The following is a 23,441-nucleotide window of genomic DNA, read 5'->3' as shown; positions in this document are numbered from 1 at the left end:
TGAGGACAATATTTAATTGGTTTTGTATTATAGTTGTGGGAATTAGTGACGTTGTAATGAAACCCTCACAACAGGATTTCACAAGGGCAGCCTTATTGTTCCAGGTAGTAAGTACCAAGAGGGCAGCAGAGGGGAGGAGGGATCCACCTGTAAAAAGGAAACAGAGATTCTCGTCTCATCTGGAGCCCCATCCACTGGTTGCTGCTTGACACATGGCTGCTGAGGGATGGTCCCTCTTGCAGTCATATCCATCCTTCCCCCACCATCCATAAGCATCCTGGCACCTCCCATGATGCTCCTTTGTTGACATGTTTCTCCTCTCTGTCCGCAGCACCCTCAACAACAACAACATCAGCCGCATCCTGGTCACCAGCTTCAACCACATGCCGAAGATTCGAACCTTGTGAGTAGAGGTCCCTGCTTCCTCCCCCACCTGCTCCCGCCCTTAGGAGGCCCATGGGGCAGCACTCTCGGCTGCTTGTAAAACTGCCCCCGGTTCCTGCATCCAAATGCCTCCTCCCTCTGCTATTGACTAAGTGGTGTGTTAGTGTTGGGGGAGGGTCACGGAGCATGCATGGTTCTCCACCTTCTTGCTCTGGGCCGGCTCATTTCTCTTCACCCTGGGAATCTTCCTTGACTGGGGAAATCTTTGTGTTTTCTCACTGGTTGGAAAAGTTTGTTAGTGTTACGCTGCCATTAGAATAGAGGTGTGATGGTTCATCATTTGTTTAGCTCATGCCCTGTACTGTTGGCCGTTCTATTGTACTGTCAAGGGTTACGACTGTTTTCCCCTCTGGGACTGGTGGGGGCTTCCCAGATGGCTCAGTGGCAAAGAACCTGCCTGCCAATGCAGGAGACACAGGAGACATGGATTCCATTCCTGAGTCAGGAAGATCCCCTGGGGAGGAAATGGCAAGCCACTCCAGTATTCTTGCCTGGAGAACCCCATGGACAGAGAGCTACAGTTATGGGATCACAGAGAGTCAGACATGACTTAGCAATTTTGAGCACACACACATGCACACTGATCAATGGAGGAGAGGGAGTCTTATCTCCTCCTTCACCCCATCCTCCTAGTCCCCACCCACCATGCTTTCCTGCTCCCTGGATGATATTCTGGTATCAGAATGCAGTTATGCTTTATCTGTAATGAGTTGGGTGGGCTCAAGCCCTCCAAAGTACGTACTCAAGAAGCAAATCCCCACTTAACAGCCCATACCGAGAACATGTCTAGTGCCTTTATTACCTGGGAAGGTCCCCTCACTGAGCCAGAAACTCTTTTGAAAGTTTCTCTGCAAATGGACTCTGCTGATCTAAGAGATTGGTACTTGATGCTTTTCTTCTGTTGATGGAGCCTCAGCAGAATTTACATCACAGGAGTAGAGGAGAGTCAGCCCCGAGAGTCATGGTGTCCAGGCAACAAATACTAGCTAGTATTCAGTTCAGTCGCTTGGTCGTGTCCGACTCTTTGCAACCCCATGAACCGCAGCACGCCAGGCCTCCCTGTCCATCACCAACTCCCAGAGTTTACCCAAACTCATGTCCATCGAGTTGGTGATGTCATCCAACCATCTCATCCTCTGTCTCCCCCTTCTCCTCCTGCCCTCAATCTTTCTCAGCATCAGGGTCTTTTCAAATGAGCCAGCTCTTTGCATCAGGTGGCCAAAGTACTGGAGTTTCAGCTTCAACATAAGTCCTTCCAATGAACACCCAGGACTGATCTTCTTTAGGATGGACTGGTTGGATCTCCTTGCAGTCCAAGGGACTCTCAAGAGTCTTCTCCAACACCACAGTTGTTCAAAAGCATCAATTCTTTGGTGCTCAGCTTTCTTCACAGTCCAACTCTCACATCCATACATGACTACTGGAAAAACCATAGCCTTGACTAGACGGACCTTTGTTGACAAAGTAACGTCTCTGCTTTTGAATATGCTATCTAGGTTGGTCATAACTTTCCTTCCAAGGAGTAAGCGTCTTTTAATTTCATGGCTGCAGTCACCATCTGCAGTGATTTTGGAGCCCCCAAAAATAAAGTCAGCCACTGTTTCCACTGTTTCCCCATCTATTTGCCATGAAGTGATGGGACCAGATGCCATGATCTTAGTTTTCTGAATGTTGAGCTTTAAGCCAACTTTTTCACTCTCCTCTTTCACTTTCATCAAGAGGCTCTTTAGTTCTTCTTCACTTTCTGCCAAAAGAGTGGTGTCATCTGCATATCTGAGGTTATTGATATTTCTCCCAGCAATCTTGATTCTAGCTTGTGCTTCTTCCAGCCCAGTGTTTCTCCTGATGTACTCTGCATATAAGTTAAATAAGCAGGGTGACAATATACAGCCTTGGCGTACTCCTTTCCCTATTTGGAACCAGTCTATTGTTCCATGTCCAATTCTAACTGTTGCTTCCTGAAGCTGCATACAGATTTCTCAAGAGGCAGGTCAGGTGGTCTTGTATTCCCATGTCTTTCAGAATTTTCCACAGTTCATTGTGATCCACACAGTCAAAGGCTTTGGCACAGTCAATAAAGCAGAAATAGATGTGTTTCTCGAACTCTCTTGCTTTTTCAATGATCCAGTAGATGTTGGCAATCTGACCTCTGGCTCCTCTGCCTTATCTAAAACCAGCTTGAACATCTGGAAGTTGACGGTTCATGTATTGCTGAAGCCTGGCTTGGAGAATTTTGAGCATTACTTTACTAGCTTTTGAGATGAGTGCAATTGTGTGATAGTTTGAGCATTCTTTGGTATTGCCTTTCTTTGGGATTGGAATGAACACTGACCTTTTAGTATTGGGTTAGCCAAAAAGTTCATTCAAGTTTTTCCATGCCATCTTACGAAAACTCCACATGAACTTTTTGGCCACCCAATATGAAGGGGGCTCCGAGCTCAGGTTCCATCATGGTGCCCCGCTTCTTCCTTTGATCCCTCCTGGGATGGCAGAATTCAGTCAAGAAAATCTATCCTCTTCCTTCCCTTTTAAAAGGGAATGATGCCGGAGAAACCATGGGGTCTTCCAAGGCCTCTTCGGAGTCCACAGCAAACCACGAGTGAGCCACAGATGGAGCATGGCCTGGGGCTTCCGGCCGGGAAGCGGAAGTGAGCCTTGGAGTGCATCTCCCCAGACAGTGGGTTGAGTAGAAGAAATACGGCTTTCACCTGCAGAAACCAGCAGCCCAGCTCCTGTGGGCTGCTCCTCTGAGATGTCCACTCCCTCTCCTGTTACTTTTTTGTGGGAAAATCAGTCAGAGCCGGGAGGGGCCCTGGGAGGCAGGGAAGCCGGCCAGGTCTGGATGTTGGGCGCTCTGTGTGGGTGTTGTAGGTGCTGGGGAGGGGCGGGAGAGTTTCTTCTGCTTGTTTCTGTGGTCATACTTTCCTGTGGTCCTGAACACTCATCTGATGAGCTCAGATCAATCAATCAATCTCGTCTGCTCTCTTTGCTCCCTGCCTGCTGCCATTTTCTCTTTAGTTTAATTTCAGAGATGGCTCTGCAAAGAACTCCCTGGAGACCTGAGCTGACTAATCCCCCTTCACTGTAATTAAAGCGTGGTGGGGATGGGGGGGGGGTGTGCTGGTGGTGAAGAAGGAGGGAAGAGGGGAGAGGAAGGAAGTCATAAATGGGATTTCTAAAGGAAAGCTTTTATATTGAATTCAGAAAGCCACATTTTATAGAAAATGAACACTGACCCTCTCTAAAAGGATTTGCTGGAAATTTAATTTAGCGTCTGTGGCTAAAAGGCACCTTCTACAAATTGGCATTTGTATTCATTCACCTTATCTCCTGTAAAGGTGGTTTTGCCAACATGCAATATGGCGTTTCCATCAGGAAGAGACCACAGAGCAAGTGGCAGGAACCATCTAGCTGCCTTGATGCTCTGGTGGATAAGAGGTGATAACCTTGTACAGGCAGGACCTTGGGTTGAGAAGAGCCTGAAGTCTGGAGCTAGTCTCCGTACAGTAAGAATAATAATAGCAAATATGTCTTCATGAGTTTATGGTATCCCAAATTGAGCGCTAAGCACTTTTGTTTTTTAATCTTTTGGCCACACTGCATAGCATGCAGGATCCTAGTTGCCTGACCAGGGATCAAACCCACAATCCCTGCATTAGCAGCGTGGAGTCTTAACCACTGGACCACCAGGGAAATCCCTAAGCACTTTTCGTGGATCATTTTGACCCTCACAACAGCTCTAGGAAGAAGGCACCATTAATATTCCCATTTTATAGATGATAACGCTGAGCATGCATGCTTGCGTGCTCAGTCACTTTAGTCATATCTGACTCTTTGCGACCCTATGGACTATAGCCCACCAGGCTCCTCTGTCCATGGGATTCTCCAGTCACAAATACTGGAGTGGGTTGCCACGCCCTCCTCCAGGGGATCCTCCCAACCAAGGAATCAAACCTGTGTCTCTTACGTCTCTTGCATTGGCGGGCGGATTCTTTACCACTAGCATCATGTGGGAAGCCTGGTAACACCGAGAACCAGGGTTAAATCACTGCCCACGGTCAAACTCAAAAAAGCACAGAGCCCATGTCGGATTCCAACACTTTGACCTCAGAAGCTGAGCTCTTCTCAGAAGCTGACCTCCTAGAGCTAAGCTCTAGGAACAAAAGCAGAAGGGCATCAGGTGAGTTGAGAAAGGGGAGACCTGAGCTCTCACGTTGCTGAAGGGCCACAGGAGGCCACTCTCCCCTATATCATCACCATCACAAAAGTTACTGAAAGTAATCAAAATCATTTCTTTCCTCACTCAAGAAAATTAAGAATACTCCTGGCCGTGTCTGGGCTCAAGTTTCAAGATCATCATGATTATTCTTTTCTTTTAATATTAGTGTTTGGGATGATATTGCTCAATTGGATCTCCCAAACGTGACGTAAAAGGCATCTTGAAAGACTCAGCTCAGCTTAGCTCTCCAGGCAGGTAAAATTCCAAGAGGGGAGGCCTGAGCCCGTCCATGCCCCTCGGCTTTTGACAAGGGCCTTCATATGGCTTCAAAGACAGTTTGGGTCTCCGCTTTTCCATGTTCCTACTTGGGAGAGGAGAAATTCCTACAGAAACAGACAAAAGGGTAAGGGCCATCTATAGCTGGCTTAAGAAGACAAGTGGCTTAGGACTGGCCAGTGGGGATTCAGGAAGAAACAGCCTAATATAATCTTCCAAAAGGAAAACCTCTGACATTTTGATTATCCCAGAAATTTATCAGCTCAATAAGGATCTGACTTACCTAAATCTCATTTGTGTTGTTTCATTGATCTCTTCCTTCTCATTGGAACTGATGGGAATTTGTTTGCATTGATCCACCTTGTTTCCTTACCTTCCATACCTCAGCGCCAAAGAGGGCAACCGCCTTTCCCAGTAAAAGCCAAATTCATTGAAAGGCACACACAAAAAAACCTCTGGTGCCTCAGCCTATGTGTGCCAGTGTAGCCCACCTCTGCTCCACCTTGTCACCAAGAGCTGTTCCACCATCACCATTTTCATAGGTAGCCTTTAGAGCTGGTGGTGTATTCCTGGCCATTCCTCTCTCTCTCAACAGCTCACTGATGGGTCAGGAGACAGATCATTTTCCCTCATGCTGCAATTTCCCAACAGGTCCCAGTGCAGAAAAGGGATTCCCTTCTCCCCTTCATGCTCTTTAGGAAAGAATAACCAACTCTAGGTCTTTCACCAGGCTCTGCTCTGTCCTTGGCACAAAGTGGAGTCATCTTTGTTGAATACACATATGTCTTGCTTTCCTTAGCGCTGAGGTCCTTCCCCCAAGCTTAGGGTTTTTCCTCCCCTCCCCCTTCCCTCCTGTTGTCCCTCTCTCCTGGAGTGCCAGCCTACGAGGAAGCCAGGCTCACTTCCACAGCATCAGGACCTGATGCTCAGAAGTGAGATTTGCTCTGGGCCCATTATAGGCACAGTCTCTGTCCTCGCGCAACTGACTTTGACCTTAAAGTATTGGCTCTGAAGTATGAAAAGAAAATTATAACATCACAATTCATCACTTTTAAACAAAATTGTAAAAAAAAATTCAAATATTTTTCAGCAAAAAAAATTATATTCTGGGTGGGATATGGGTTCATTTAGTCAGTCGGATACAGTGGGATCTGGGGGCCCCACCCTGAGGCTGCCGAGTTCCTCAGTGGCCCTGGCTTGCCCAAGGTTTGCACCCATGCAGTGGCAGGGAGTCTCTGCCTGCAGGCAGCATAGATGAGCTGCACTCAGCCAATGTTTAGCAGTGTTGACCTTGTACTAAGTGGAGTGTGGTCAAGAGCCCTTCAGCTCTCTCCACATCAGGCACGGATGTAGCCCGAGCCAACTGCTTTGGGCTGCCATGCAGTATTAACTGGCATAACACAGAGTACTCAAAAACCCCAAGATATGGGTGGCTGATTAGCATGTGCAGGATGGGGCATTGAAATTGACATCAGAAAGCCAAGTATATGATGAACTGTCGTGACTAGAACTCACCCGCGGGCTACTTGTAATGACCGAGGTTGGTAGGGAATGTGGACACTGGAAACCCCTGATACAGAACCTTGGGAAGAACCTTTAGAAGCCCTGGCTATCCTTAGGTTGCCCTCCAGTCAGTGGAAATGAAATTCCACTTAACCAATTGGGGTTCCCCTCAGATGTGGACTCTGCAGATCCCTCTCAGGAATCTTAGTCCAGAATGAGAAATCGACCTGAAATTATAGCTACTAGAGGGAGAAAGCCCAAGAGTCCTGAAAACAAATGGAAAGCCTTTTCAGAAGCCCGGAAGCAGTTAGAAGAGCAAATACACCGGGTGGAATTGAACTTGGGAAGGCGATAAAAGGCGCTCCGGAGAGATTGCTCTGGTTTGCAGGAGTCTGTATGCATAATACCTTATTTAAATAGGAGGATGGAGAGAAGATGCTTTCTTCAGAAAGCCCCCTTCTCTTTGTGACCTGCTTACCCTGGCTAGTGCACACAGTCGTGTTTTAGGCTCACCAGTGTGACAGGAAAAGTGAAAGTCACTCAGGCGTGTCTGACTCTTTGCGACCCCATGGACTATACAGTCCTTGGAATTCTCCAGGCCAGAATACTGAAGTGGCTAGCCTTGCCCTTCTCCAGCGGATCTTCCCAACCCAGGAATCAAACTAGGGTCTCCTATGTTGCAGGTGGATTCTTTACCAGCTGAGCTACCAGGGAAGCCCAGCGTGACATTCTGAAGGGGGTCCATTAAAGAGATTTAGAGTGGAAATGAAGGAGGGAGAGAAAAGATTGTGGCAAATCTTGGCCACAATTCACTATAGACTAGGGCATGGCCATGAGGAAGCTGTTGCAAGCCATCTGTAACTCAAGTTAGCTAAAGTACCGACATTTGCACCCAGTCACCCTTTTGGAATTTGGACCTGAATCAGGATTGTCAGTGTGGTAACGCCACCCTCCCTCTCCTATATGCTGAGGCTTTCCCTGGTGGAAATGAAAGGGTGGAATTACTATTAAGAAATGGAAATTGCTCAGAACCCTGAAGGCCACCATTGGATGTGGCTGGCACGAGAAGATGAGTGTCATTCGTGGCTTAGCAATAGGAGGGTTGAGGCTGCTGTGGCAGTTCGCAGTGCAGAGGGCAGTTCTTCCCTGGGATCCCGAGGATGGTCATGCTGGGCAAAGGAGCGTGGAGGCTCGGCACCCTGTTCTGCCAGAGGCAGCCTCCCCACTTCCTGTGGTGACAGCCTCTTCCCCCTCTCCCCCGCCCCCAGGCGCCTCCACTCCAACCACCTGTACTGTGACTGCCACCTGGCCTGGCTCTCGGACTGGCTGCGACAGCGGCGGACCGTCGGCCCGTTCACTCTCTGCATGGCTCCTGTGCACCTGCGGGGCTTCAACGTGGCAGACGTGCAGAAGAAGGAGTACGTGTGCCCAGGTGAGATGGCGTGGCTCCCCTCCCCTCCTGTCCTGCCACTCGCCCACCTGTGAGCCCATCTCAGCCATGAACACATGCCCAGAGCTTGGTGTGGAGCACTCTAGTGTGCCTCCAGGTGTGCCAGGAAAGAAGCTCTTACTGAAGGAACTCATGGATCCCTTTCTGTTAAGCCTCAGAGTCCATCAGTCCTGAGAAGCTAACATTCGTTAGGTCCTTTAACATTGGCCAAATGCATTCCTAAGCCCAGGCTAAAGGAGGCTATTTCCAAATCTGCTTGCTTGGAAATCTTAGCTCTGTCCCTTAGTGGTGTGTGACTTTGGTAAGTTGCTGCATGTCTGCCAAATGGAAATAATCGTCATCTATAACTCAAGGGACGGGTGGGAGGATCCAATGAAATAATCATATGAAGCAGTAAGCATGATACACAGCACTTGGTGAGAGCTAATGAGTGGAGCTTAATTATTAGAGTTTAGTGGGCCCACAGAATGTGCCGAACAAACACAAGAGTTTGATCTGTGGGTAATTGAAGTGTAATAGGACAAAAAACAGAGCGTAACTGAAGGCAGCCTAGGTCCCCAGGGTGCGAGGTGACTGAGTGACCTGAGAAATGCTTCTCAGAGGAGGTTACCTTTGCCTTGGGTCCTAAACGTTATTTGCTCATTTGTTTTTACTTTCATTGACATTCTCCAATCCCATCAAGTCTTCCCTTTTCCAGTGACAAGGATGTAGAGCTAATCTCTTGATTGCCTCAAAAACAGAGAGTATTCAGTTGGAGAGATCCCCAAAGAGGTATTCCTGAAATTCAGGAGCTCAGTCCTGCAATTGGGTCCAGTGGCTTCTAAAGGCTGATCTTGGAGTGCTGATGTGTAGAAAAAGAAACTTTTTTTTAATTTTTTTCAACACCAAAAACTTTTCGTATTGGGATCTAGCCAATTAGCAATGTTGTGATAGTTTCGGGTGAACAGTGAAGGGACTCAGCCATACATGTGCATGTTTCCATTCTCCCCTAGTCCCCTGCTTCCATCCAGGCTGCCGCGTAACACTGAGCAGAAATAAGGAAAAAGGAGCTTTCTCAGTACAGAAGCCGACTACATGTTAGGGACCGCAAGTGGCCAGGAGTACAGGCTGGTCCTCTCTGGCTCTTAGGCTGCATTTGCCATATGTAGGAATTTCCCTTGAATTTAACTTCACACTCTGCTGCTTTCCCCTGTCATGTTACAGCTTCATCAAATTCCTTATTATCCAAAAACATTTTAACATGTCTCTGAGCAGTACCTCAACAATTTCCTATAGACACCCACTTAGAAATCACTTTCCATCAAACACATAATAAAACCGTTTATCACACAGGCACCAAACTCAAATATAGTGACTGTAATTACAGTAATTATTAGGCAAAGGGTACAATATCAGCATAAGTGCCAGTGAAAGAAATAATTATAGAGTGCAGGAGTCATCTAAGAGCTAGTGAGAAAAACTAATTAGGGAAAATGGTAAAGCACATCATTATAGGTGGGTGCCAAGTTTAAAGCTATGCACCAACACGAGTACACTTCGTCACAAAAGCACCTTCCCATCAGAGAAGTGCCGAGACGTTGCTTACCCAGCAGCAGTCAGGACCCAAAACCCAGGGCGGGAAGGCTGATCCTCCTGGATCCCGAGGGTGCTGCTGCCCCAAGTCTCCCTCCTCTGAAAAGGCTGGATTTCAGTTCAGTCCAGTTGCTCAGTCGTGTCCAACTCTTTGTAACCCATGGACACCAAGCTTCCCTGTCCACCAACTCCTGGAGTTGGCTCAAACTCATGTCTATTGAGTCGGTGATGCCATCCAACCCTCTCATCCTCTGTCATCCCCTTCTCCTCCTGCCTTCAGTCTTTCCCAGCATCAGGATTTTTTCCAAGCAGTCAGTTCTTCGCATCAGGTGGCTTAAGTATTGGAGCTTCAGCTTCAGCATCAGTCCTTCCAATGAATATTCAGGACTGATTTCCTTTAGGATGGACTCACAGGTGGGTTAATAGTTATATAGGTGACTGTTACCTTTATCACATCCCCTGCTTATAGCAATCTTGTTTATTGCTGTGATGGTCCTATAGCTTCTTAATACAAAGCCAAGTGTCTTTTAAGGACATGAGAATTTAATCCACAGACTCCAGACATGAATAGGCTATTGTACTCTACCTTCTCGCTCATAGTATAAATTTAGGGGAGTGACACATTGGAGCCCCTATGCATGGGGGATTTTTTAGATGTTTTTCCCAGGTTCTGAAGAATTAAAAACAGGATGCTGTGCTGGGTTACTTTCTGAAAAGTCAATCAGATACAATGGCCAGGGGAACTGGTGAGTTGAACATCATGATGAATGAAGCATCTCATTAGTGGGGCTCAGGAGGAACAGCCCCTCCAAAAAGTATTATATCTTTAATAATGATTCAAGGTAGTTGGTGAGACTGTTAAAAAAAGGGGGGTGCTAGGGGAAGCAGTGTGGAGCAAGGCTCAGCCTGTGTACATGCAGGAGGTCAAAGAGATGGGCTGTTCTTATGTACCTGCCACCATAACTCGAGCCCTGTGAAGTGAAGCCCACCTCTGAGGGGGCAGGCCCGCCCCACGGCAGAGCCCAGCACGGCATCTGAAGGAGGCGGTCTGGGACAGACCTGATGGCGGTTGTTTAAAGCTGCAAAACCACCAGGGTTTCTGCCTCTTCCAAGCTGTTCCTCCCATAACCCGCAAGAGACGGACTTCCGTCAAGAAAGAAGGGGCGTGAACACTTCTTTAAAAAAATGAAGTCGTCTGCTGAGGAGAGAGAAGGCTTAGGGCAGCAATTAGGCCGTCCCTCTGAGTGTTCATCACCAGAGGTCCCTCCCCAGGCAGCCTAAGAGAAAGCTCCCTGCGCCCCTATGCGGTATCAAAAAATTCTCCTGACACAGGACCCCAGAGACAGAAACGAGCTTTATCTCTCTCAGCCTGCGAGGGCCCTGCCTGCCCGAGTCCCTGATAGCTCCCTCTGAATTAAATCTGGCTGTCTGGAGCCCAGCCTCTTCTCCCCAGAAGCCCTGGCTACAGGCTTCTTATGATGCCAGTTAACCCAGAAATTTGCTAGCAGCACACTTGGGTAAAATTCATCTCCTCTGTCAACGGTCCCCTTCAATCAAAGGCGTTTAGTTTACTCCCCTGGGGAGACAACTGGGACTCTTTCACAAGGGTGGGAGGCTATTTTATTTATTATTAATGATTTTCTATGATATACAGTGGGACTGCTTGGTCTCCTTTCGCTCTTGCTGAAAGGATTTGTCTGTTAATTTCCCTTGTTTTAAGAGAAAGCTTAGGGCCATAGGACGGGAAGAGTTCCTGAATGGACTTTATGAGTTCATACGATAGATCGGAGAAAAGGTTCTGCTTTGGCCATGTTTAGGCTCATGTGAGTTGCAAGTTGCTGAATTTTGTTTCCCATCCTTACGTAAAGGGCTTATTTTGGAGTTTAAACTCTAGGTTTTCTCTTCCTTGTGTCAGTTTCCTGGTGCCTTAATATGGTCAAGGGTATTAGCTAAATATTTGACCTCTTGAGTTAATTATCTCTTTCCTCTGAACATCTTTTTAAAACTTTTTATTTTAAACTGGAGTTTGACCAGTTAACAACGTGACAGCTTCAGGCGCACAGCCGAGCCGGTCCGCCGTACATTCACGTGCGTCCATTCTCCCCCAAAGTCCCCTCCCATCCAGGCTTCGCTTAACGTTGGGCAGAGTTCCCTGTGCTGTACAGTAGCTCCTTGTTGGTTACCCGTTTTAAATATAGTAGTGTGTATATGTGGATCCAAAACTCCCTAGTTAACCCTTCCCACCATCCTCTGAGCATCTTTGAACCTGTTAATGTGTCTTTGAATGTGAGATATCTCTTCATGAAGATCGATCCTGTCTCTAGTAATAAAGGGCCATGTCTTACTTTTTCCAGGTGCCCCATCACCTAGAGCACTGCTGGTTCCTAACAGCCTCTCAACAAACTCTTCCTCAGTTATTATTAAAATGAAATAGGTGTGTCTCCTTGGAAACGAGAAACTTTCTCCTTCTACTTCCTTTTTTTTAAAATTTGAGACTAGTTACTAAGTATAAAGATAATTAAGGTAAGCCATGACTAGCCGCCCATCTCCTTAGGAGGTTTTAATTAAAACACCATAATTGGACATTGCAGGAATGAGATTATTAGGTTTATTTAGTCATTCCCCAAATGATCATGCCTCTGGTATTTAAATCACGTTCATTTATATTCTCATCATAATTGCTTGAGTCCCATTGTCATTCAGTCTGTTGTTGGCTTTTGAAAGGCCAGAGGGCAACAGGGATGCTTAATTTGAATACTGGAATTAATTTATTTCTACACGCTCACCAGGCCATTGGATTTTCCAACTATATTCATTCTACTGGGTGAAGTTCTTTTTAAAGACAGACAGAAAGAAACCCGGCTCTAACACAAGCATGTCAAGCAGTCTCCAGTGTGGCTGACACAGTCTGAGTCTTGCCCCTGAGCCTTCTCTTCCTGCCGCCCAAGATTTCAGGACTTCGAAGTTTTCTGTTTCAGGGCAATAGAAAAGCATGGTGGGTGTCTTCTTGGCAGAGGAGATGGTAGAAGAGCCCTTCTATTATGGGAATAAACATAATGGATCTATGTCAGGGTATTTTTTTGTTTTTAGTTTAATTTTTTTAATCTCCTGGCCATACTGTGCAGCATGTGGGATCTCAGTTCCCTGACCAGGGATAGAACCCAAGTCCCCTGCATTGGCAGCGTGGAGTCTTAACCGCTGGACCACCACTGAAGTCCCTACATCAGGGGTTTTATGAGGGTCAAGTGAGATGACACATCCAAAGCACTTAAGGCAGCGCATAGGTAGTACCCCGCCAACGTTAGCTACTCTTGGGAGAATGGCACAACTGTGTCCCTGGGCACGCATGCTCCTCTCTCAAGACTTCTGTTTTTACCCCATCTCCATGGCCCTCTCTGGATCTGAAGTTCAGTGACTTCAGCCCCACTCATCTGGGCTTTTAGGATGATGATCACCTTCATTTGCCAACAAGGAGAAGAACAAAAATGCGGTGAGCGCTGAGCAGGAGTCAACGCTGATCACTGCCCTGGTCACGTCTCCATTTTTCCTCTCCTGTAGAACTGGAGGGCAGCTTGTAGTCAGTAGAGGGAGGAGAATTTGTGCAGTGTCCATGCGGGTATACCCACAGGCTCTCACCCTGTGAGAGTTCTAGCTGGGAACGCATTCTTGCCCTCTCCCTCGATGAGGGCTCCCAGGGCTGGGAAGCAGCTCCCTTGATGACCAGTAAGATCAGGAAGGGCCAACGTGTCTGTTCCCCCCGAGCTCTGCCCTGCCTTCCCTCCAGACACTGGACCACAGGCCGGTAGTCTTAGGAGATCTCTGAAGGCTGGACATCTCAGCTCCCTCGTTGAAGTACCTCTGAGGTAGCTTTGACTCCTTATTGCAATTCTCGAGCTTTGGTAGTGATTGAGGAAAGGTGAGATGGTACCCCAGAGCAGAGGCAGGCACCTGGGCCGCATGCCCGTCTGCCTGCTCTGATGAGCACATCCTTCCACCCCAGGGCAGTAGCGTGTTCACGCTGGGCCTGAAAGAGGTCCAAGAGCAGAGGAGCCCGGGCACTCACTTTCAAACGAGGAAAGGAAGAGCAAGTCCCTGTGCACTGCTAAGTTTATGAGAGGATGTCTTAGAGAGTAGGTGACAGAAGGTCTACCCGCTAGTCCATCACTATGCTCTGATTTAAGGCCTTTGCTGTGCCAGGGAGGGAAGGGGGTGGTACCCATCAGCAGGCTCGCTCGAGGACCCTGAGGACTCATGGGTCCCCAGAGAACACATCATGCAATGGGGACACATGTGCATGGAGCAGGCGCATACCTAGAGAGACCCTCCCATTGAAGATCTGTACACACTCCTATCCCAGTGTTAAAACTCTGTTCCCATTCCTTTCTGCTTCCTAGCCTGTAGTCATAGATTTTGCTGCGTAGAGAGGTAGGTGCTTCCGCGCTTAGTCCCCCTTGGAAATCGACTGTCCCCTGCACCACTCTCTTTGGCCTCCGTGTGTGTGGACAGGAAAGGCTGGGAGGGGTGGCTTTGCAGACAGAGCTTGGCGCAGGGCCTGGACGTCCCTGCTGATCCGCGCGGGGGTCTCGGCTCAGATGGGGCCTCAGGAGACCAGACCAGTGGCCTTCAATGTGATTAAGACGACCTGCGCGTCAGCCTGAGTGTCCTGTTTCCCCAGAGCCGCTCGTCTCCCCACGCTGGGACTGATCCTATGGACAAGAGCCCAGGGCACTCGGAACTCAGGGAGCCTGCCCCTAGGGTCCTTCCAGAGCTTGGTGACATTCAGGCCCCACCTCTCTAAGGCTTCTGAGCCAATTTCATTCATGGATTCATCCTCTCCCTCACCTAAGGTGTGTTTATTGACTTGTATTGGGCCCTATTCTAGGCACTGAAGATGTAATCGTGAAGAAGGTGGAAAAGGTTGCTGCCCTTGTAGAATTTAACATCCATCTGTCCAGAGACACAAGGCCTAAGGGAGAGACTCCTGCCAGCACAGGATTCAGAGACCCAAAGGGAAATGGGCTTGGTCCCCTCCAGCATTGACTCAGGGGAAGTGTTTGCAGGGAAAGTGAACTCATCTTTCAAGCCTGGCTTAGACCGTGTTTTGTTACAAGAGGGGAGCACCCTCACCACGTGTGAATACCTGGCTGGGGAGCTGCCAGCCCAGGATGCTGACAGAGGCTATAATTACCAGTGTTTCCCTCTGTGTAATTAAAGGTGTTGTTACTGACCTGGTTAAGGAATCTTTTCAAAGGCTTTTTTGCCTTGACAACATCCCTTACAATGCAGCACAGCCTTTCTTCCGAATCAGAGCCACCCCATGAAACACCCAGCTTGTTTACAGAGGGACTCAAGGCTGCAGTCTGGATCTGCTTTAAACAGAATTCATTTCAGCCTACAAGTCAGAAGGGGTCCCTTTGAAGAAACTCCATTTCAGAACCTCCTTCTGCCCATAGGAGTACCAGAACATAATGTCTTTCTTCCATCTTTTCTGACACACCCCCTCTACATCACAGTTTGACAGATCAAAAGAGGCACGGCCGCCAGAGACCCTGTGCCTCAGTGGATGGAAAGGCAAGTGCTCAGGCTCAGGGCGCTCCATGCAGCCCCTGACACTTGCCCTCCAGGAAGGGGCAGGGCGTGGCGCGTCTCCCTGGCTGGCCAGGCGCCCGAGCCCCTTGATGTGGAGGGCCAGGCATGGCGGTTTTCTCTGCTGGGCACCACTGCACTTCAGAAGCCCTGACATCTGAAGCCTTCCTGCTCTGTGCCTCCCTGGGAGGATGTGGGTGAGGGGACGAGAGCCCTGCCCACAATAGATCTTCTTTGCCAGCTGCAAAGAGAGGGAGCAGAGGAGGGAGGCGGTCAGGTTTCTAGTCCTCCTGCTCCCATTTGTCTGAAGAGCAGTGGTTGACCTTTAGACTCAGAAGGGTGTCAGTGGTGCAGTCGGGGCTTCTTGTTCACTGAGATGGCAGCAGAAAAGTTCAGCGTGGGTGTGTGACTCCCCCAACATCCTGCAGACAATTTGTGGCCGAGCCAGACCCATTGTTAATAACAATAACAAATAACACGGCTGAGCTCTGTGTTCCACAAACTCTTCTAAATACCTCACATGCATTAATTTCACCTTCACAACAAAGCCATGCTATGAAGTAAGGTTTGTTGTTTTCGCCCATTTTAAAGATGGGGAAAACTGAGACAGGAGGACTTAAGGATAATAGTATAGAATCAGGGTTCAAATTGAGCCCATGCGACTTCAGAGCCCACACTTTTGGCCACGATAATCTCATTCCTGACCTGAGTTTCTTACAGGCCAGCCCTCTGGGTTTGTCATTTTCTCAGAAGTGTAAAGACTTTACCAGTTTGGAACAAAGCCAGCACCACCTCGCTCTCTAAGGGAATGCTTCACTTGGGGATTTTAATGTACATTGTCATCTCACTGGCATTGTCCATGGTCTCTGTTAGATCCACCAGTGTGATACTGGAGAGTTTGAAGTCCTTGTACCCTACACAAGAATATTTTCTTGAATGTTCCATCTAAGAGGATGTTTTGAAATTGTGTGTGTGTGTGTGTGTGAAAGTGAAGCCAAGGGAAGTAAGAAGCTTTGGTCACTGAGTTAGCACTTTCTAGCAAAGCAAATGTTCCTAAGTGAGCCACAGGCATCGATTTGAGTCTTGAAGAAGGACCGCCCCCAGGTACAGGGACTGTTGAATGCAGTGGGGGGCCTTCCACTGGAAGGCTCATTCAATGTCTGAACAAGGACTGGCCCCGGGCCCAGTCCGTCCTCCGATTCAACATCTGTGGCTAGACTTGCTCTGGCTTCCCAGCCTCAGCTTCTGCAGTGAACAGGGGCCAAACCAAAATCATCTTTCTCTACAGACATTTTCCATGTTTCACCTTTTATCTTTGGCCAAGAGCCCCCGACCAGATAGTCCATGTCTGAACAGTGAGGATATTTGCAGAGTTGGTCTGAATCTGCTCTCAGCCAATGGCCCTTTGCTCTGAGAGGGGGGCCTGAAAAGACACTGAAACTGTCCCTGTTGGCTGGATCCCTGGGTGGTAAGGTCCTGAGGAGCCCATTGGGTTGAATTTACCCTTTGGACCATCCTGTCCACATTTGAGAAACTAACCACAGGTTTGAGAGTCTTACTTCACTTTGCAGAAACAGTCATAATACGAAAACTTATACACCGTCTTTTAAATTGGAATTTACTTCTGTTAGTGATTTGATGTGACCACCAGAGAAACTGATTAAGATTCTTATGACTCTCTGAATCTTGAGTTAGTTTGCCAGTGTGTATGTTTATTTTCACTTGGCTTTCTTTCTTTCTTTCTTTCTTTTTTTAATTTTTTGGCTACACCTCACTGGATGTGGGATCTTGGTTCCCTGGTCTTGCGTTGGAAGCACAGAGTCTTAACCACTGGACCCCCAGGGAAGCACCTTCCATACCATTTTCTTTTCTTTTTTTACCACTTTGCATTACATTCACATGGGTTCTCACCTCAAGCAAAATTAAGGCCCCAAAATGTGGAGTAACTTGTTCACCTTTTTCTCTCATGAGATAAGTTTTATTTGCGTGATCTCTGGACAGAAACGCTATTTGAACAGGCCTTGAATGTTGCTGTTGATGACATTCGGCCATTAGTGCCCCAAATGGCACCTTTTCTCCTCCCACTTGGGTTTGAGAAAGGAATGAAAGTGTATCTAAACTCAGTAGCCAAGCCCCAGATAAAAGATCAAAACCTCGGGGTGCCATTCAGACTCTGGGCCCCTGAAAAAGCAGTCCCCGGGTATGTGCTGTGCATTCCAGTGGTGTATTTCCATGTGCAGTTGACTCTGAGAGCAACTCTGTGACTGAAGAGCTGGCACGATCAGATGACAGAGCAGGTGGAAGAATCCAGAAATAGGTCAAGGTCAGGCTATCTCCTCCTGGCTGAATATTTAGCCAGTAGCACCTGTGACTCCCAGATGAGGGGTGATGTCAGCTGGCGATCATTTTTCAGGTAGGTGATGAGGTAGCGCTGCCTTCTTGGGAAGCTGGTTAAGGATCACAGAAGCCCAGGGAGCTCCTCACACTGACATGAGTTGACCACTGTGTTCTGACCCCACAGGCCCCCACTCAGAGCCTCCAGCCTGCAATGCCAACTCCATCTCCTGCCCTTCAGCCTGCACTTGCAGTAATAACATCGTGGACTGTCGAGGGAAGGGCCTGACAGAGATTCCCGCCAACTTGCCAGAGGGCATCGTTGAAATGTAAGTGCCTGCCTGCCACCATCTGTCCCTGGTGAGTTCACCTCGTGGTCTCGGCCAATCCCCGCAGACTGGCAGCATGTTGGGCTGTTAGAGCTGACTGTTGAAAATGCTCAGCCATCTCTTTGCCCTCCTCCCACACTTTCCCAGGTATTACAGCTCAGGGGTCAAAAGCATAGACTCTCAAGCACAGTCAGCACATGACAACCCGTAGACAAAATATGTCCACCACCTATTTTTGTAAATAAAGTTTTATTGGAACACAGCCACACCCATTCATTTACATATTACGTATGGCTGTTCTTGTTGGGCATTATTGAGTAGCAATGACAAAGGAACTTATGCCCCACGAAGCCTAATGTATCTTCCATCTGGTCCTTTACAGTAAAGGTTCACCATTCCCTACCCTAAAGTCTCTCTGTGATTATATCCTAATTCTACCATGCACTGGCTGTATAATTGTGGCAAAATAATTGCTCTTTTTCATCTCCAGTTTTCTTATAGTAATGTGATAATTATAGTATTACTCAACAGGTCATGAAAAGTGAATGAAATACCACATGGAAAGCACTTAATACAGCCCTTGACACAAGGGCAAGTCTTCCATAAAATGGTGGTGGTACAAAGTATATGAATAATGCACTAATTTTATAGGTACTGTTATAGAGCAAGAGACTGAGCTTTTCATCATTCTGAATCAGATTATCGTCATCCAGATTAGGCCTTTAGGTAACAAGACAAGTTTGTGTGTGTCTGTGTGTGCACTGATGTCCAAAATTCCAAGAAAATTCATTTGTCCATGTAGCTCAATCTTGTCGACTCTTCTCTCATATGTTAAAAAATGGCCAGTGTCTCATTCTGGATTAGAAGGTCAATGAACACTGACCTCAAGATCACTCCTTACATGACAATAACTGATAACATATTCACCTTTACTTTTAGATGGCTTTATTAAACATTGGTTAGATGGAACCCCTCTCACTGAAAACGTCATTAGAAAAAATCCCTCCAAATAAAAGATATGGTACACATTTCCCTCACCTCTCTGCTACACCTCGGCTCCCCCTACTCCCCCTCCTTCCCGCTCCTTCTCCTTTTCCCCTCTTCTGCCACCTGTTTCTCCTCTTACGTACACCCTTCTATTGCCAGTGCACTCCAGTGGGTGACCAAGTTGACCTTTCATTCATTCACGGATTCATTCAACAAACATCTTTTGTGAGCCCACTGTGGTCCAATGGTAATCTGTGATTAGGGAGCAGCAATGAACAAAACAGACCAAGTTTCTGCCCTTATGGTGCTTGCATTGCCGTGGAGAGAAGAGAGCAACGACCAGTAAACAAACCAAAGTAAGTCAGATAATATGGTAGAAGATGGGAGGTTCTGTGGAGAAAAGCAAAGAAGTAAGCGAGAAAAAGCAAGTGGCTATCTGGAGGAGAGTGTTGCCCATAGAGAGGACAGTGTGTGCAAAGGCCTTGAGGTAGGGCTGTACCAGGTATACCAGAAGGCCAGTGTGGCTGGAGTGGAGTAAGCACAAGGGAGAGTGTTAGTGGTTGAGGTCGGAGGGGTCATGAGGGGCCAGATCATGGTGCATTTTAGGGACTTTGGTTTCACCCACTGAGACGAGAAGAAACATCTAGCTTACAACACGGGGGCCTTAGTTTCTTCTTTCTTCATCTGCTTTGCTAACTTTTCTCTGATTCCCTTTGAAACATTCTCACCCAGCCCCAGTGGATCTGTGCCTCCACACCCTTCCTGAGGGCAGGAACGCGTTAGCCAAGGGTGGGTTTGGCCTGGCATCTGTACCTCCTGTGCCTTCCCCCCCCTTGACTCAGTCTTCTTTCAGCAAGAACAACAGTGACTTCCCTTTGTGCTTCACTGGGATGTGCCTTCACTCCTCGTGGTCCATTGCCCAGCCTTGGAGAACCCTTCCTTCCACGGGCCTCACGTAGACCTCACCACCTGTCCCTCTCGGCCCCTCCCAGCCTCTCTGCCTCTCCTGATCCATTCCCCTGCCCTCTTCTATCCTTTTCTGCACCCGTGATCTTTCCACTTCCCTTGTCAGCCAGGTCTCCTTCTCCACCTGGTTCACCCTGTGCTCCTCGTTACAGGAGCCCGCCCCTCGTCTTCCATCCAGGCCAGAGTAGGACTCTGATCCTCCAAAGGTGGATGTCAAGACAGAATTCCTGCCAATTCATGCCTCAGTTCAGATTCACATTGAACATTCTTGTCTCTGCACTGCCTCACTTCTTTCCCCTTCCATCTGCCGGGTTTTATCTTTTCTCTTTGGCAGCCACAGAGCTTCCCTTGGCCAGGTCTCAAACCATAGCATGATGGAAAAGGCCAGTCTAATAATCACGCTGCAACCATTGACCCCCACAACAGCCCTGGTTCAGGAGCTCAGGCCTGCTCACCCTCCTTTCCTGCTCCATGTGCCTACACTTCCAGCTCAGGCTCTACAGGCTCACAGATCAGGCATATGAAGGAGAGAAATCACAGACATCCACATTGGAGGGGAAGCCCATGGAGCCAGACCATACCTAGGCCATTGGGCTCACACCCGAACATTGAATTTTAAAAGGAACATGGACAGGCTAGACTAGTTATTTCTGAAAGCCTGTCTGATTATTACTGAGTTTTTCCTTAAGTGAGGTAAATTAAAAATAACAAGAACAATGTGATATTTTTCCATTGAGCAAAAAGATTCCATTTAAAGAAGCATCTTTTATTTTAACATTCTAGACTTCCTTATTCCATTACCATTATTGTCAAAAATATTCTTCATTTTATAAAATGATGGGCACTCAAAGAAGAATATGTGTGTCTAATAGAAATGTGTTTAATTATATGTGTGATTATTATATAATTATAAATATATGTCTGTATATAAATAGTATGTATAATAGACACACAGAAATTGCCTTAATTGAGTAAATAAGAGGTCTAAATCATCACAGTTCAGTTCAGTTCAGTCAGTAAGTCATGTCCAACTCTTCACAACCCCATGGACTGCAGCACGCCAGACTTTCCTGTCCTTCACCATCTCCCGGAGCTTGTTCAAACTCATGTCCATTGACGGTGATGCCATCCAACCATCTCATCCTCTGTCATCTCCTTCTCCTCCTGCCTTCAATCTTTCCCAGCATCAGGATCTTTTATAATGAGTCAGTTCTTCACATCACATGGCCAAAGTGTTGGGGCTTCAGCTTCAGCATCAGTCCTTCCAATGAATATTCAGAGTTGATATCATTTAGGATTGACTTGTTTGATCTCCTTGCTGTCCAAGAGACTCTCAACAGTCTTCTCCAACACCATAGTTCAAAAGCATCAGTTCTTTGGCACTCACTTTTTTCATGGTCCAACTCTCAGATCCATACATGACTACTGGTAAAACCATAGCTTTAACTAGATGGACCTTTATTGGCAAAGTATTGGCTTTACTTTTTAATATGCTGTCTAGGTTGGTCATAGCTTTTCTTCCAAGGAGCAAGTGTCTTTTAATTTCATGGCTGCAGTCACCATCTGCAGTGATTTTGGAGCCCAAGAAAATAAAGTCTGTCAGTGTTTCCATTGTTTCCCCATCTATTTGCTATGAAGTGATGGAACCAGATGCCATGATCTTCGTTTTTTGAATGTTGAGTTTTAAGCCAGCTTCTTCACTCTCCTCTTTCACTTTCATTAAGAGGCTCTTTAGTTCCTCTTTGCTTTCTGCCATTAGAGTGGTGTCATCTGCATATCTGAGGTTATTGATATTTCTCCCAGCAATCTTGATTCCAGCTTGGGCTTCATCCAACCCAGCGTTTCTCATGATGTACTCTGCATATAACTTAAATAAGCAGGGTGACAGTATACAGCCTTGACGTACTCCCAGTTTGGAACCAGTCTGTTGTTCCATGACCAGTTCTAACTGCTGCTTCTTGACCTCCTTACAGGTTTCTCAAGGTTGTCTAGTTTTCTATCTCTCTAATAATTTTCCGCAGTTTGTTGTGATCCACACAGACAAAGGCTTTAGCTTAGTTAATAAAGGAGAAATAGATGTTTTTCTGGAACTCTCTTGCTTTTTCTATGAACCAACGAATGTTGGCAATTTGATCTCTGGTTCCTCTGCCTTTTCTAAATCCACCTTGAACATCTGTAAGTCCTCAGTTCACTTACTGTTGAAGCCTAGGTTGGAGAATTTTGAGCATTACTTTGCTAGCATGAGAGATGAGTGCAATTGTGCGATAATTTGAACATTCTTTGGCATTGCCTTTCTTTGGGATTGGAATGAAAACTGACCTTTTCCAGTCCTGTGGCCACTGCTGAGTTTTCCAAATTTGCTGGCATATTGAGTGCAGCACTTTCACAGCATCATCTGTTAGGATTTCAAATAGCTCAACTGGAATTCCATCACCTCCACTAGCTTTGTTCGTAATGATGCTTCCTAAGGCCCACTTGACTTTGCCCTGCAGGATATCTGGTTCTAGGTTAGTGATCACACCATTGTGGTTATCTGGGTCATTAAGATCTTTTTTGGATAGCTCTTCTGTGTTCTGGCCACCTCTTCTTAATATATTCTGCTTCTGTTAGGTCCATACCATTTCTGTCCTTTGTAAGCCCATCTTTGCATGAAATGTTCCTTTAGTATCTCTAATTTTCTTGAAGAGATCTCTAGTCCTTCCAATTCTATTGTTTTCCTCTGTTTCTTTGTATTGATCACTTAGGAAGGTTTTCTTATCTCTCCTTGCTATTCTTTGGAACTTTGCATTCAGATGGATGTATTTTTCCTTTTCTCCTTTGCCTTTAGCTTCTCTTCTTAACTGTTTGTAAGGCCTCCTCAGACAACCATTTTGTTTTTTTGCATTTTTTCTCCTTGGGGATGGTTTTGATTACCACCTCCTATACAATGTTATGAACCTCCATCCATAATTCTTTTGGCACTCTATCAGATCTAATCCCTTGAATCTATCTTTACTCCCACTATATAATCATAAAGGATATGATTTAGGTCATAGCTGAATGGCCTAGTGGTTCTCCTCACTTTCTTCAATTTAATTCTGAATTTGGCAATAAGGAGTTTATGATCTGAGCCACAGTCAGCTCCCAGTCTTGTTTTTGCTGACTGTATAGAGCTTCTCCATCTTCGGCTGGCTGAAAAGGATATAAACAGCCTGATTTCTGTATTGACCATCTGGTGATGTCCACGTGTAGAATCGTCTCATGTGTGGTTGGAAGATCATGTTTGCTATGACTGGTGTGTTCTTTTGGCAAAACTCTGTTAGTCTTTGCCTTGCTTGATTTTGTACTCTAAGGCCAAACTTGTCTGGTACTCCATGTATTTCTTGACTTCCTACTTTGCATTCCAGTCCCCTATGATGAAAAGGACATCTTATTTTGGTGTTAGTTCTAGAAGGTCTTGTAGGTCATCATAGAATCGTTCAACTTCAGCTTCTTCAGCATTAGTGGTTGGGGCATAGGCTTGGATTACTGTGATATGGAATGGTTTGCCTTGGAAACGAACAGAGATCATTTTGACATTTTTGAGATTGCACCCAAGTACTGCATATTGGGTTGTTGACTGTGAGGGCTACTCCATTTCTTCTAAGGGATTCTTGCCCACAGTAGTAGATGTAATGGTCATCTGGATCAAATTCACCCATGAAATCTAGAAACCTGGAAATGGCCATCTTAGCTAGAGTACCTCTAAAAATAAGCAGCCAGAAACAACAAGCATGTTCTTAAGACTGTAGACTGT

At 46.8% G+C, this 23,441-nt stretch overlaps 1 protein-coding gene across 1 annotated transcript in view; it reads left to right on the top strand.

Annotated features, from left to right (window-relative positions):
* The window catches only part of SLIT3 (slit guidance ligand 3), a 717,795-nt gene that overhangs the window by 543,570 nt on the left and 150,784 nt on the right, over positions 1-23,441 (top strand). Inside the window, exons 7-9 of the mRNA XM_070357383.1 lie at positions 332-403; positions 7,711-7,874; positions 17,572-17,713. Coding sequence (XP_070213484.1) covers positions 332-403; positions 7,711-7,874; positions 17,572-17,713 — 378 coding nt within the window. The remainder of the gene's footprint in view (positions 1-331; positions 404-7,710; positions 7,875-17,571; positions 17,714-23,441) is intronic.

This window comes from Bos mutus, chromosome 20 (genome assembly GCF_027580195.1).
Source record: "Bos mutus isolate GX-2022 chromosome 20, NWIPB_WYAK_1.1, whole genome shotgun sequence".
Taxonomy (NCBI): domain Eukaryota; kingdom Metazoa; phylum Chordata; class Mammalia; order Artiodactyla; family Bovidae; genus Bos; species Bos mutus.
The sequence above is the reverse complement of the archived record's forward strand: the minus strand, read 5'-3'. Positions and strand labels throughout refer to the sequence as shown.